The 17,040-nt window shown below is 38.3% G+C and overlaps 1 protein-coding gene across 2 annotated transcripts in view; it reads right to left on the reverse strand.

The window, feature by feature from the left end:
- Positions 1-17,040, reverse strand: part of GLIS1 (GLIS family zinc finger 1) — a 1,802,806-nt gene that overhangs the window by 289,452 nt on the left and 1,496,314 nt on the right. For both annotated transcript variants that reach the window (XM_044085458.1, XM_044085459.1), the window contains one exon: positions 5,155-5,265. In XM_044085458.1, coding sequence (XP_043941393.1) covers positions 5,155-5,265 — 111 coding nt within the window. The remainder of the gene's footprint in view (positions 1-5,154; positions 5,266-17,040) is intronic.

A 17,040-nucleotide genomic window follows, 5' to 3' on the forward strand; every position in this document is an offset into this window, starting at 1 on the left:
CACCATCTCAACAGCCCAAAATATTTTTGGCAGTACACTCATTGCTTCACTCATCTACTAGTCAAACTCTTAATCCTCTCTAACATTAATCATGAAAAAGACCCCTGCTGGGATCATGACTTTACTGTAGTGGGGGTTGCATGACTGTGTGAGCCTGCTAGCATCACCATTAGCAAAATATTCTAAGAGGAGGGAAGGGGCGGATAAAAAAATAATCATTTGACATGTGCATTCACTGATATGAACTAGATGTTATGAGTAGAGTCACAGTACAGTGTGGACTGAGAAATGTATGCCTTTCCTCACTGTAGTGCAATCTCAGAGTTAGAATGTTTAATTTGCAGGGGGTGTGGGGGGCGCAGCCCCCTGCTAAAACGTGAATGAGAGTGCAGCTGTCTAACTTATGTTTGCACCTACACTGCCATCATGGTCAATTTTCAAAATAAATGTAGAAGCTGTTAAATTAGATCAACAGAGTCGACATTTTAACCTAATTAGTACGCAGGAAGTATGACATCATTTTCAAAGTATCGAATGTTCATTTTTATGAACTTCGGTATTTTGATAGTAAACCAAGCTTAATACAATTATAATTAACGTTTGACATTTTCTCTAGTGATTCACTTAATATAATTTCTTCTCTACTATAAAATGCAGTACACTGTACTTACTGTACACAACTAGGTAATGCACCTTCACTGGAATATATGCTTTCGGCAATGCAAGATATTCCACAAAACTATTTTATATATAAGAAGGGTATTCTTGGAAATCATTACTGATCCCTATTTCCCTAAAAAAAGGTTATCCCCACCACCAACAATGTGACTTAGGCTAGTTAGAGTGCTATACAGGTAATCTGTCATCCTGAGTTCAATGATTGCTGACAAAAAGTAGGGTTCCTTATGATATAATTCCAGTGTACAACTACCAAACATTCATGTTTTTAAATACCTACAAACTAATAATTTTCTCAACATTTTTCCACAAAGACTCATACATGAATACAGACATCAGTCTCTAAGTTTATCACTGGCAGAAAAAAAGGTAGGATAGCAAGAAGCAGTTAATATTCAAAATTATATTGAGTTGACCTTGAAACTGGACAGAATACACATATGAACATATTAGCTTACTCTTGGTGAAATGTTTTCTTATACTTTGCTACAAATTTAGTTGTGCCCACCCCAAAAAAAAGCAACATAGACTGGTCTAAGACAGAAATTAAAATTTTTTATTACTTTTGTTTCTTTCAGATAATCAGTATCCATAGTCTTGTTCTGTACCATAAAGGGATCAATCCATGTGATGAATTACTGGCTCATGTATCCAAGATACTTGGAAAGGGAGAGCAGGAAAGAGAAGCTGATATTGGCTCCCCATCCCAGGGAGGTGGGAGACAGTCCAGTCTGCTACAGTTCCAGCTATTATAGGATACAGAGGCTCACAACATGCAGTATATCAGCCAGGGGATGAACTAATGGATCTGACAAGCTATGTTCACATGGTAGCCTTCAGGCATTTACAGCAATGTCTGTACCCACATGGGAAGGCAATATAGGTCTTCATATCTGTGAATGTCTGCATTAGTCAAAATCAAGTCAAAGTAAACTTTATTGTCATTTAACTTACATAAGTGCAGTCTAAATTAAATTGGGTGCTTCAGGCTTGAACTGAAAAGATATACACATACATGCAATGGACATATATTCTTCATTTCACATTAGACAGGTTATTCTACTACATACTACCACAGTTGACCTTATCTATAATTTTCAACAGCTGAATTATTTATTTTTGCACAAGTTCCTGTTGCACTGTGTGACTCTCATATGAATGAGAGGATCTAGTTATTATTAATTAATATTACACATTCATTTCCAGTCTATGCATTGTTTATGTTTAGAGTTCGAACTGTGTCTCATTTATTTGCACCAAAAGAGTTGGTTGTCCCATATCTTGTTAGTGACCAGCTTTCCTGAGATTATTGCCAGAATTCAAATGTCTCACCTCCTGAGCAAAGAAGCTGTTTCTGAGCCTGGATGTTTTGCAACGCACACTGCGGTATCTTCTGCCAGACGACAAGCATGTGAACAGTTCATAAGCAGGGTATGTAGGATCCCTGATTATTTTTATAGCTTTGTTGTGACATTGTGTTGTGTATAACTCCCGTAGTGCTGGAAGTCTGCAGCCTGTTATCTTCTCTGCCACTTTCACTAGCCTTTGTAGAGCTTTTTGGTCTACAACTGGGCAGCCCCTATACCACTCTGAAAAGCTACATGTTAGAATACTTTCTATGGTACCCCTATTGAGAGTATAGGAGGTGGTACACTCACCTTCCTGTCTCCTCAGGAAATGCAGATGTTGATGAGCTTTCTTTACTGTATGCATGGTATTTATTGACTTAGATAGATCCTCCACAACCTGAAACCCCAGAAATGTTGTGCTCTTTACTCTTTCCACCATCTCTCCATTAGTCATGAGAGGAGAATGAGCTGGTTGCGTTTTCCTGAAGTCCGTTATGATTAGCTGCAGGAGACAAGGTTAGGACTAAATAAAAATTATCCCCCTGATGGCTGTGCAGATGATAGTTTCCAACAATCATCTCTTACCACATGGAGAATATATAGGCTGATTGATTGCAGGACAACTTATTGTTTGCAGGTGTTGGGATATAAAAAAAGAAATGGCTTTCACCTAGTAGCCCTGCCATTAATGACCTACATTCTTATTTTCAGTTGCCCAGGTCTTGGAAAACTTTACAGGTCTGCTGACACCAAGGCATCTGTATCTTAGCAAATGGTTTCACTAGCTTCTAAGAAAAAAACTTTATTTTTTCTATTACCTCATTGTTATTTATTGATAGTTTACTGGTTTTGTTGACCAGAGTAGTTTGACTAGGCTGTGATAGCCCATGTTCAGCCCAGGGAGATAAGCTCCAGTTATGATTTTACTAAATATGCCTTCAAATTTCTCCGTACTGATTCTGTGTAATCCATATGGTTGAGGTTCACATAACCACCTTGATTTAGATACTTGCTGATATAGATACAAACAAATGTTCTGTAGTGTCAGAACTGAAAGCTGTGAAATCATATAACTGTACAGGAAACTATGAACAAAAAAGAGTGACCTGACTTGTATGATACAGACTGTGAGGAGAGCTATCAAAAAAAGAGTGACCTGACTTGTATGATACAGACTGTGAGGTGAGCTATCTTCTGTACTAAAATCCTCCTTACCACAATTTCTTCCAAAACAAAATTAATAGTACTTCAGTAAATTGAAATTCCATTTACTATATGTTGTATAATTTCTCAGTTTGCCACCATTTCCCTAATAGCTTCTCGTACAATATCAATATGGAGGATGATAGAACATCCAGTAAAGATACTGGCTCTGTTTCCACACTACTTGTTTCTTCTCACTCAGTTACTGTCATCATTCAAACCATTTTCAATCTCATTGCTCTGGAAGAAGAAACATCATTATAGTTTTTATTTCTCATTTTTAAGTACAACAAACCCAAACATTACCAGATTAACAAAACTGGAAGTATGCTTAATTCATTTATAGGTGGATGTTTCAGCAATAGGAGCTATAACTATATCTAATTGCTATCTGAATATATAAAATGCACAAGTATTGGATGGAAGAGCTTGTGTTTAGGAAATTTTGATAATACATGACCTCCTTCTGGAAAGATCTGTACTGAGTCACCAAGTTTTACTAGGTAACAACATGAGTGTATCAAAGACAATGAAAAAGGAACTGCTTTATTACAATTCTTGTTTTAGGTTTGGCAGTCACAACAATTTGAGATTTCTTTATCAGTGCAGTGTCATCTTACAAAATTAATAGTTCTCAAAATGCACAAACAGTTCTTCTTATAAATAAAAATAAATTAAAACCCATATTTGAAATTCTTTTGATAAATGAGAAATATGGCACTGAATGCTAAAACAAGGGCATGTTTTAGCTGTTGTTTTTCCTTCAGCTTAATTTCAGAATTAAAGTTGTAAAAGATTTTTGACTCACAACAAAACATGGTAAATACTTAGAAGTTGTAACAAACATTCAAATAATTCAGTAGTAAATGAGCCACAGATGAAGAAGAACTAGCAATTAGAACAAAAAATGAAAGCCATGAGCTGCTTCCCACAGTCTATGGTTTGATTCCTCCAGCTTTCATTTGCCTGCTTTGTGACTCTGAGCAAGTGACTTAACCAGACATCTTTGCTGTGGCCCCTGAAAAATGATACTCCTGTCCAGTAGAATTACCTGCTTAACAAATAAGTAATATAATGTAAGCATAATATAAAGAATTCAGCATCCCTAGAATAAAACATTCATAAAGTCACTGAGTAAAAGCAAGTACATGGCCTTTGCAAAAAAAAGCATTTAACAAGACAGGTTGCCAGGTTGTACCAGACAAGGGATATTTATAGTCAGTGAGTTGACATGGATAACAAGTAAATAAATTAAAAAAGCATAATACAAAGAATGCAATGCTGCCAAAAGCAGACATACTCATGGAGTCACCGAATAAAAGCAACTACATAAGCTAGACAAGCAATTAAAATTCTGTTGTCAGGCAATGGAGTATAACTGGTATTAAGCAGGGTGACAGAACAAGGAATGATCTTACCAGAGTAGAGTGATTTTCCGTAATAAACCAGCTGATGATTAGGAATGAGCTTTTGAATGAGATTGCCATATATGCATCACAGTTAAACACATCTTCTTATTTTCAGTACAGACCTAGCCATATACTATATTTCTACTACAGGAGTTGAGCTGGTTAATGGATGTTGCATCTTTCTACCCCTGCTGACATTACTGATATTTAATAATGTTAGTCTGAGCCCAGGACAGTAACACCATACTTGGGTTATTACTTAAATTTACATAAAAAACATTTAAGTATGTTGTTGCACTAAATGACATATCACATTTGGAAAATTTCTCTACCAGAAATTATTGTTTAACACAGATGGTTAATATGCAATGATGAAACTACGAAAGAAAGAAAGAAAAAAGGAATAGACCATTATACAACACTGTTTCAATGGTTAAAACACAATGGACTTGGACACCTGTTTAAAGTTCATAAGGGTTCATTTCAAGCTGCCATATACTTGATTGATGTCTTACCTTCTTACGCACCTGTTGTTCCTTGGCAGAGTGAGCTTTTACATGTTTTCTGAGGGAACTTGGATCGGTATACCGTTTAGTGCAGCCGAGGATCTGACAAGCATATGGTTTCTGTAAATTTGTCAGAAAGAAAGAAAGAAAAAAGTTTAAGTTTAACAATCAGCTTGCAATGCACTTACAGCTAATGACATGATTAAGATTTAAAGTGAAGATTAACAGTATAAAATGACTTACACTGTGTTAAAAGGAAATTCAACATCATATTTTTTTAACAATCATCTAATATCATAATTAATTTCCTATGTATAAGATTGGAAGTAATTAAGAAATATGCATTCCTAAGAGCAGCATAGTTAAGTGCTGGATTTTGTCCATCTTTTAATCTTTAGCAATGCATCTGTTGTGCAGTCCTGGCTAAAACTAATTCAATATATGCAGTCTTGCAAGACAGTATGCATTTCTGTGTCTGTGTGTACATGAATGAGTGTGTGTCAGTGTCAGTGTGTGTCTGTGTGTGCCTCTCCATGCATGCATGCCCAGTCTCCCATGTGTACACGTGCTTAGTGGTACAGAATATAGACTGTACAATTCTCAGCTATGGCAAAAAGGACGTTTTATAACTTATGGGTTCATAGGTAAATACTAGCCTAGCTGACCTTGTGGGCCATTTTAAGCCTACCCAGTTTCCTTTGTTGTGCTCAAATGAACCTATCCCATTTGGTTAGATATTGGCCTTGCATATTCCATTGTCGCTAATTATATATTACCCCTATTGTTAACGAAAACTCCAGCAAAGCTAGAACTTCCACTGAGTGACCTCCCAAACCTCTTGTATCAGAGGCACATGGGATATATGCAAATGACCCTTATGAACATCAGGTGTTTCATCTAATTGGTGATTCTGAATGCCCATGACTTGTTTTGTCATTTTAATGGACAATTTCAGGCCAATAGAGCCAAACCCCACTAGCTGTGGATATGCATATTTCGGCCTTGTTATGACCTCGTCGGCACAGCACAAGCAGAGTGTTTGACTAAGCACAAGAAACACAGGGCTGATATACCCAGCTGATGTCCATTATCATTAGGGTCACTGCAAAAATATCCCAAACAACAAACTAAAACAATAAGTGAGAAGGTCACTGAAAAAACAATCAGTAAAAACAAAATGAAAACTCCAGCAAAGCTAGCACATTCTCACTTATTCTTTTAATATATTTTTTTTAATAAATATCCATGGCAGATGATATTGACTCATATTAATACATCTGAACTGCTTTCTGTAAGGATGAAGAACAGTTATTAACTAACCATGCTGTCAGATTTCGACTTGAATCTGTGTTCCAGATTTTATTCATCTGTTCAACATTTGTTTGAAAACAGGAAGACTGAGAGCTATTTAGCAGCATGTGCAGTCTGTGGAAGAATGCACAGGTAGCATACAGTCTTACATTTTAATATTAAAACTACACAATCAAAAGGTAATACCACACCATTTTGCTGTTGTGAAAAAGACAGGAAGAAAAGAAAACAAAGAAGGAAATGTCATATTCTGTGTATGCCATATCCAAGTATAACTCATTATTTTTTGCTGTGTGTAGAAAGGCCCTTATTAATATATTAAAAAATACTGCTTACCATTTGTATTTCTAATAGAACTAAACATTTCTACGTCTGTGATCCCTATGTTATTAAATATCAAAGATACTTCATATGTATGAGGTTTCAAAAGACAATAAAAGTACATGCTTTAAGTGTTGCAGTCAGTCATAAATGAAGTTTTAATCTAACATTAAAATAAATAAGCTGCATTTATAAAAAGTATTGCACTCATTTTGGAGAAAAGTAACGGACTTGTTTTTTTAAAGCGCTTGTGTTTTATGGTGCAATGTTCCTTACATTCCTTAATGCTGTGCTGTCTTCAGTATTTTGCTGTTCAAAAATAAACATTCAGTTAAATCCAAACATGTTGGCCCCAAATAGTTTCAGCAAAATATATTAACTATATTAATGGAATTTGGACATGTCTAGATGGACCTAATTCAAGCTTTCTAAGCAAGAAATTATATGAATTTGCAGTATTCCTGTTTATAATGAATTATACATTTCCTAATTTTAGAAATAGAAATACTCATCGTGCTAGAGATAGCATACGTAAGTTGGAAAAGAGAAACATATTAAATTAATTAAGAATATTGATTGGACCCTAGGGAAAAATCTTTTACTCTTTATTTTACAAGCATTACATGAGTTTAAACTTCCATATGAAGGCCAGAAAAGCATGGGCTAGACTTCATTTATATGTTTTGTCTGACATCTCAATAAGGCCAAGTGTCAGTTGCATCAGAGCTGAGTGCATCAATGGAGTCTCTACAACATTTTTACTTCATTAATTCATGATTTAATTAGTAGGCTGGTAACTGGGATGTAGCACAGATTATGTGATTCCAGTGAAGAACAATTTTTTTTCTGCAATGTTATGAAGGTGTATTTAAAAAGCCATTTACAGATAATTCTTTAGAGTGTGGGGATATGTTATTACAAAACATGATCCACAGTAAGGGCAGGAAAGACTGGTAATATCTTTAAATTTCATACTGGTTGCATATTATATCAATAATAATATCATTAAATTAGCTATTTAAAAATTCTGTGTTTTCTTTCCATTTGACTGTACATTTTGTTTGTGTGTGTTGTTTGCCCCCTGCAAAATGTTTTTGTGTTACACAACTTTGGGAGGGTAACTGCTTTGACTATCAACCTTCCAGTGTTTTGGGTTCAAATAATTGCATGCTGTGACATAATTATTCATAGCGGAATCAGATCTCTTCCTGAGGGGCTGGCCCACCCATTAGCTACACTAACTTTCTCTCAACAACCCCCTATCCCTGCCCCACCCCCGTAACATTAACAAAGAATTTCTCTCCACAGGCTATTCTAATAGCAGATGCCCCAATATCCTTTTCTTCTAGCCCTATATTTACTACCCTACCTAAAACCAAACACCAGCTTCTCCACAGCTGAAGTACTAATCCTGTATATTCCCAGAAAACACATACCAATATTAGAGATCATACTTGCCTGGACATTCCGTGATGTAAACATTGATTGGCTAGACATTGCCCAAAAGAACCCTTCAAAAACATAAACCTTTATAACTTCTTCCAACTAATTCAAGACATCACCAGACCCTACAAAAATAGCAATTTGGGCTCCACAATAGACTGGATATTAGTGTCCAACCCTAACAATATCACCACTGCAGGCATACTACCTAATATCATTAGCGACCACCACCCAGCATATATCCTACGCAAATCTTTCCCAACCCCAGGCCAACACCGATACAAATCAACCTGAAATTTGACCAATTTCCAACCATTCATATTTAATGAAACCTTAGCTAAAGTAAATTGGGAACCCTTCAAATCCCTATCACTTAATGAGGCTGCTGAATTCTTTAACTCAATATTCCTAGACATCCTACATAGACCAGAACCCACCTGCCAAAAATGGATGAATTCCACCAAAATAAAAATCCACCAAAAAAGTCATGTCCACAAGGAATAAAATTTGGATTGTGGCAGAAAAACATAGACCCCCCTCAACTCTCCTACAATATAAGTAACTCCATAACAAGGCAAAATGAATAATAACCAGGGATAAAAAAGCCCGCTACCTTCATCTACAAAGCCAACATAAAGATAATCCCCAAAAATTCTGGTCCTCCATTAACTAACTATTACACCCAGGTTCTCAAAGCAATCCATCCCCTAACCCAGACAAAACTCTAGCCATACTTACCACCTTCATTGACACCATAGCTAACCTAACCACCACCTTTCCTACAGTTAGCACCACCAGCGCCAAGACAGCTGATGACCAAATCATCCCAGAAAACAATCCTACCCTCAAATCCAGCCTAAAATTCTCCCTCATACCCACCTCCACAATAAAAAACATTTACTTAAGTTAAAACCCTGTACTCTGGCCCATGACAATCTACATCCACACTTCCTGCAGCTAGCCGCAAACTCTATAGCCTATCCCATCAGCATACTCATTAACAGATCAATTAAAGAATCCCCAGTCCCAGGCATCTAGAAAAAAGCATACATTCTCCCGTTACACAAAGACGGCACCAACACAGACACCACAAACTTTTGGCCCATAGCAATTCTCTCACCCCTCTCTAAAATACTGGAAAACTGCATCCATGCCCAACTCCTAAACCATCTGCTTGAAAACTAAATTCTATCACCCACTCAGCATGGGTTCAGACCAGAACACAGCACTAGTACTGCCCTCCTCTCCTTCCTAGATACAATCAACCGGACATGGGATTCTAGCAAAATAATCACTTTTCCTAGACCTCTCCAAAGCTTTTGATACCATTTCCCACACCATCCTCCTCTCCAAACTATCCACCCTCCACATTTCCCCACCTACCCTACAATGGCTCAATAACTATCTCTCCAATAGGCAGCAATCTACCAAATGACAACAATCTTACTCTCCCTTCCTCAGTACTTCCACTGGGGTACCCCAAGGCTCCATACTTGGTCTGTTGTCCTGTTCGATTCTCAGCTAGAGCATCTGTGTGGAGACATGCATGAATGGGTGTACCTTCATTGATGGTTGTGCATCAGAGCTGGCAACTTGGCACGTACAAATCTACTGCCAATCATTAGCGGACCGGAGTTCTACTGTGGCGACCCCTAGCCGGGAAAAGCCGAAAGACACAACATTAACAACTTTCACTCAACTCTCTCACACTACTCAGTAATCCGGTATACTAATGACTCTACAATAATATTCACTGCAAATTCCAGCTCTGAATGCCAGCAAATCACCCATAATGCCCTCACCTCTACTGAATCTTGGATGCTTAACAATCATCATGACCTAAATTTAAAAAAAAACAACTAAACCGGTACATTTACCCTAAGAAAACCATTTCCCTAGATAAAAAAAACTCATCACTATACAAGCTCAAGACAATACACTATAGATGTTATTCAACACATTAAACTACTAGGTATTATTTTAGATGAAAACCTTAACTTTGACATACACAAACAATAACATCATAAAAACACACCAAAAGCTTGGTATGCTTGGCCTCTATAATAGGCAAACCCTTGCAGCCACCTTTTTATTAAGCTCTCTCCTTTATGGCACCCCTCTCCTCACTAATATCCAAGCTTCTGCAAAATCCAAACTTGATATGTGTTACAACAGAATAGCCAAATTTGCCACCAAGGCCAAATTTTCATTCCACCGCTGTAACTCACTGAAACAATTAGGCTAGCTGGAACTCCACCACCATCTCTCATTCACCCAACTAACCACAGTGTACAAATTAATCTACAGACCCACAGACTGTCCTGCTCTCTCGACACTACTCACCCAATAACAACCCAGCAGGAAATAAGATCTGAAAATCATCTACTTCTAAAAGTAGAAAATCCCACCTTGCCTGCTGGTCAACTCCTCTATTCCTTCACCATCGCCAAACTATGGAACTCACTTCCACCTTCTATAAGAAACACAGGCAGCACTATCACATTCAAACAAATACTGAAAATTTATCTCAACTCTTCTTGGCTATGTGCCTGCTCTATAACCTAACCTCCACCTTCCCCTTATATGATAACTAAACTCCTATGCTTTTTGCTACTGCTGACTGATGATATTTTCTCCATAATTATTATTTCTTATCACTTGTTGATACTGGTACAATAATGCTGATTAATATATCTCTGTTTATACCTCTCTGATTGAATTCATCTGGCAACCAACAGAATTCCTGATTGTATGTATATATTCTGTATATGTTATTGTAATCACTATCTGTAGCACTGTATCTACTTTTGCACCAATTAATGTTTAATATTTTCTGTGTCTATGTTCTTGTCAGAACTTTTCTCCCCGGGCCTCCACTGAAAATGGGCTCTTTTAGGCCCAGTGGACTTTTCCTGTAAACAAAGGCAATAAATAAAATAAATAAATAAGTTTTGCCATTACACAAATCTATTAATTTTAAGACAAAATGTCTCAATACCATCTCACTGGACTCAGAAAGCCATACACACTTTATGAAAAATGTGGATAAGGAAACATAAGTCTGGATTCCACAAGAGGGTGGCAACATGCTTGCACCCTGATGAAGAGCAAGTACAAGCACAAACAGGTAAAAAACACACAGATGAAACAGCTGTTGATGGCATTTAATGGCTTCTTCATACTAATAAGAATCTCAGCAAGTAAATACGGACCTCACAAATATGGCCGGACACCAGGCCTGCCTCATGCTCTGTTAGTAAACATGAGTCAGTGACACCCACATCTAATTACTTTTAAATTGTTTGACATAAAGACACACAGTCATATATAAACACAACTGCTGGGAAATGGAAGTTCGGAGTTACAGTACCATGCCTTTTCGACTTCAAAAGGGAGCCTAGAATTGCAGCCTGCTCTTCAGTAGAGCACAACTTCTGTATAGCAGCAAGACAGTTAGCAGTCAGCAGTCAGCAGGAAGAAAAAACAGAAGGTGAGAAAGAGAGAGAGAGAGATTAGCTTATGTCACGTAATTAGATGACAACAACTGTAGCATAGGAGTAATCCTGCAAACTATTACAGTTCCAAAGTAAAATGGCACTTCAAAAAAAGTATGCTGCATGCATGTTTAAAACTATGATATACCAAGCACTAAATGTTAATCTGTTGCATTTTATATAATTCTTACAGCTATAGTACTATCAATGAACCCATATTACTCAAGGTAAACATAACTCTCTAGACATGTTTCAAAGACATGACTACTATAGGTACATTTCCTCATCACCCCCACTCATTTAATAAACCTGAATGTCGGTCTGTTTAAAGAAGAAAAGACAAAGTTACTCTGCTTGCATTCACAATACCCTTTTGTCTTACTGGTACATCCAACAGGCGTATAACTTTATTGCTTCATTCCTCAATACTCTTACGGTTTGCAGCCCAGAAAATGCAGGTGTGATTCAGTTTAATGTTCAGTTGAAGCTGGCAAGATATCAAGACAGAAATTATGAAATGTGTAAAAACTACCATCCACGCTGCTTCTTCTACAAATGAACTTGTGATTGACTTTTTTGTAATGTGTGTTTATGTTATAGAACTGACTTGATGCATGACAGCTTGCACTGTGTTAATAATTTGCTCTTGTGATACTAGAAATTTGTTTATCATGGAATAATATAAATATCAAGACTCCTTGTGATTTGCCTACATGTTTATTTCATTTGTGCGACATCTCTGCTATGAGAAATCTAAGTTAGGAGAGTCAAGTTGCAGTGAAGGTACAGATTAGTATGATATGTACAAAACCACTTTCAGACTAGAAGTGGACAACATCAACTTTTCTATCACAAAACCACTTTCAGACTAGAAGTGGACAACATCAACATTTCTGTTCTCTTTATGTTATGCTTGCTGCCAACTATCTACTCACCCAGGCAGTTTCGTCACCACACTTACCCAACAAGCAAGTGCTTCCAAATCTTACTGCATAGTTATTAGAATAACAAATTATTTTGTTTTCAATGTTGTATCTAACAGGAAACAATACATTCATCTGGAAATCTTAAGACCCACAACAAAAATATACCACTGATTACTTAGCCACTCTGTTTTGCAGAATTATCTGCTATTTTACTTGGCTTTTAAAGCTGTACCTGTCAGCACAAACTCAACTGCCAATATTTCTGTGCTATCAGACTGATAGTACAATTAATCAGTCACATTCTATGCTTTTGTTAAGGAATACAATGAATTTGTACTCCAAATAAACAATACAGTGCAGTGTAGATTTATTTCTCATTGCAAATATAAATAAGCTACTACACCAAATGTGTTAGAGGTTATGAAATATAATGCCAGTGAAATGGTTATTGGTGACCACATTAAGCTATGGCACTGCTCTCCATTCTGACAAATCATTTTAATTGAATTCCCACAATTGTCGCAGTATGGACTACAGTCTGCAGAGTATATAAAAAAAAAAAAAAAACAAAGAAACGTATGCTGCTTTGAAACAGACTGAGGAAGTAGACAATTATTGCTTAGAACTGACAGGATGATGGGGAGAAACCTGGCAGACAGAACAACTCTATGCCAAGGTCAGACACTGTGTTAGCCTGAAAGACACAGCAGTGCCCTGGAAGGGCAGGAAAGGTAGCTAATATGGGAAGTCTCTAAGTGATTTGGTCATGTTGACTAATGTTGCTAAATGGGCATGGGTATTTGCCTGTGGTAAGTGGGTTGAGGACCTGGCCTACTCTGACCTATGCCAGGGACACATGCTAACAGTGAAGGGGTGTATGTGCCCCTATTGGCCAGTGTGGACCCACCATAAAGCACAGCAGACTTAGGTTAATTAGCTGCCGGCCAGCCGGTGTTGATTTGCCCAGTCTGGGTTAACTGGTATAGGTCTGTTGAGTGAAAGCTGGATGTAAAACCAATCAACCTGCTAACCATGAACTGAGAATTGCTACGCTTAATGTAGGTTCACTGACAGTACACAGCTTGGAAATGGATGATATGATGGCACAGAGGAGGATGAACATCCTATGTATCAAAGAGACAAGATGGAATTGTAGTGCAGCAAAGACACTTGATTTGGGATCTACTACTCAAAAGGAGGACAGGCTTGTGGGAATTGTGGTGAGGGAGAGGCTTCAGAAGTAGTGAGGGATATCATCAGAATTAATGACAGAATCATGGCAATAAGACTCCAGTGTGATGATAGGACAGTATTCGTAATATTAGTCTATGCCCCAGAGCAAGGTTTTGATAGTGATGAAAAGAGTGCATTCAAACAGCAGTTGAAGAACCTACTAGATAAAGCAGGACAACATGAATTGATGTTGATAATGTTTGACTTGAATGCACATATCAGGACAGACAGAACAGGATATGAAGACTGCCTGGGTCCACATGGGGGTCAACAGGTATTAAGAATGACAGGACATTCTAGACTTCTGTCTGGAAAATGCCTTGAAATTAACCAACACATGGTTCAGAAAGAGACAGTCACAAGATCACATACAAGAGTGGCAGACATGCAACTCAGGTAGACTTCCTCCTAGTAAGGAAAGGACATTGGCATAGAATCAATGATTGCAAAGTCATCGCCAATGAAACAGTTGGCCCACAGCATAAACCACTGGTTGCCACAATCAGCGGCGAGCAATGGGCAGAGAAGGCTCTAAGGTCAACAGAGACCAGGCCAAAGACCTGGAAGTCAACTGAAGGGAAAGTGCAACAGTTCAAGGAATTACTCCAGGAATCTAACACCCCAAGAAGAGGAGGAAATAGGTGAAGATGAAGAAGAATGGCAGTGCCTCAAAACAGGATGTGTGAGGACTACAGAACAGATATGCGACTGAGCCAGGTATGGAAATAAGGTACATAAAGAAATCTGGTGGTGGAATGCAGAACTCCAGGAATCATCAAAAGAAAGAAGGAGTGCAGGAAAAAGTGGAAGATAGAAAAAACAGACCAGGCTAGGAAGGAATACTGGTTGGCTAACAAAAAAGCTAAGAAAGGAGTTTCAATAACAAGGAAAATGGCATTGGAAGCACTCTACCAGAGTTTGGAAAGTGACTCAGTACATGGCACAAAGAAACTATATCAGGTTGCAAGACAAAGACATAAAGATAAAGAAGATAGTCAGACACCCTTCATAAGGGATGCCAGCAACAACCTGCTCACCAGTCCTCAGGACATCAAAGGCAGATGGAAGGAGTACTTCCAGTGGCTTTTGAATTAAGAAAACCCCAAAGAAGCTGTGCTGTCCCAGCCACAGCCTACAATGAGAAAAGAAGAGGAGCCCACCCTAGAAGAAGCAAGAATAGCATTAAGAAAAATGAAATGAGGGAAAGCAACAGAGTCAGATTAGATCACAGCAGATGTGATAAAGATGTTGGGTGACATAGGGGAGAAATGGCTCCTCAGGGTACTCAGCATTGTGGAGAGAAAGACGTATCCCAGATGACTGGAAAATAAGCATATTCATGCCAGTGTACAATAACAAAGGGGTCATCCACAACTGTGGGCAGTACAGAGGTATCAGACTCCTGTCACATTGCATGAAAGTTCTAAAGAGGGTGATTACTTAACAGATAGGCAGAGTAGTAGAAAGTAAGATGGGAGATGAGCAGTCCAGATTCAGATCAGGGTGCAGCACAATCGATTCAATGTTTGCAGTGAGACAGATAGTTGAAAAGAAGTTATAGATGAGGAAAGAGGCCAACTGGGCATTCCTAAACTTGGAGAAAGCATATGTCAAGGTTCCATGAAAGCTGATTTGGGTAGTACTGCATTGGTTCAAAGTCTCAGAAACATTGATAGAATTAGTGCAGGCTATGTACAAGGACCGAATGACTCAAGTACAAACAGTGTTAGGTCTCACAAAGGGGTTCCCAGTCCTAGTGGGAGTGGGAGTTCACCAGGTTTCAGCTCTGAGCTACTGGTGTTCATACTGGTGATGGACTGCATTAGCAACAGGTTGGAGGGGACAGATCTACAAAATTACTGTATGCAGATGATGTGGCATTACAGGCAGACTCTGAGCAAGAACTTCAGCAAAGGATAGGGGGATGGAGTTCAAAACTGAAGGCACATGGGATGAAACTGAGTACAGATAATACAGTGGTAATGGCAGCAAACTGGGGAAATCAGAAGAGAACTGAGATAGATGGGAAGGTAATCGAACAGATAAATAGCTTAAAGTATCTGTGAGGGCTGGTTGACGAGAAGGGAAATATGAATGAAGAGGTCAAAGTTAGAATCAGAGAGGCTGCAGCCAAATGGCATAGCGTGTTTGGTGTAGTGTATGACAGAAGAATGCCAAATAACCTGAAAAGTAAGGTGTACAAAACATTGGTGAGACCAGTAATACTGTATGGTACAGAAACCTGGGCAATAAAGGCAGAGCAAATCAGAAAACTAGAAAAGCTAGAAGTGATGGAAATGAAGTGCCTGAGAAGGGTGGTAGGATGCACGCTGTAGGACAGATGAAGAAATGAGGACATAAGGGCAGAGGCCAAAGTAGCTCCAATTACCGTAAATATCAAAAAGAACAGCTTATGGGGGTTTGGGCACGTGTAGGAAAGCAGAGGACAATCTGATGGAGAAGATTTGGGGCAGACAGGAAGAAGGAAAGAGGAAATGAGGGTGTCCATCAAAGAGGTGGATGGATTGTGTGAGAGAATATCTATGGCAGTCAGGTAAGAGTATCAAAGAAGGCAGGAATGTGGCATTGAATTGAGAAGGAAGGTGACAGTTAACATGACACCCTGACTCTATGTAGAAAATGGGAAAAAGGGAGTTACTGATGAGACCATAATGGGAAAGCAGCATGACAGAAATGTAGGGGATTGACCCTCAGGCAGCAGAAATGCTAAAAAAGGTCACATGATGCTGCAGTGCAGCAAACAAGTGACTCAGAACATGGCTGGCTACTATTACTATGCAACAAGCACTGCAGGCTAATTAATGGCAAAGTTGCAGGCTGTGACTATAGATGGGAAGTTAGACATTGCTGATAGAATGAAATATGTGTAGTGTGAAGAAGAGGTGGTAAATGTAGGTGGTGCGGTATTTATTGTTTAGCCATGGAGGAATGGAGGTGAAGTTGGACAATACATAAAGGATAGCATAAAATATGAAGTAACAGGAGGAGGAGGAATAATACCACATTAAGGGACAAAAACGGGGTAGGGTTAGAACATAGGCTTAGTTGCAATGGAGGTTAAAATACCAGAAGGGGAGTGCTAGTGGACTGATGCAGTGTATTAGCCCCAAAGACTTGTCAAAAAAGGAGAACAAGACAGTGAAGAA

This window comes from Protopterus annectens, chromosome 10.part0 (genome assembly GCF_019279795.1).
Source record: "Protopterus annectens isolate FY-2018-M chromosome 10.part0, PAN1.0, whole genome shotgun sequence".
Lineage (NCBI taxonomy): Eukaryota > Metazoa > Chordata > Ceratodontiformes > Protopteridae > Protopterus > Protopterus annectens.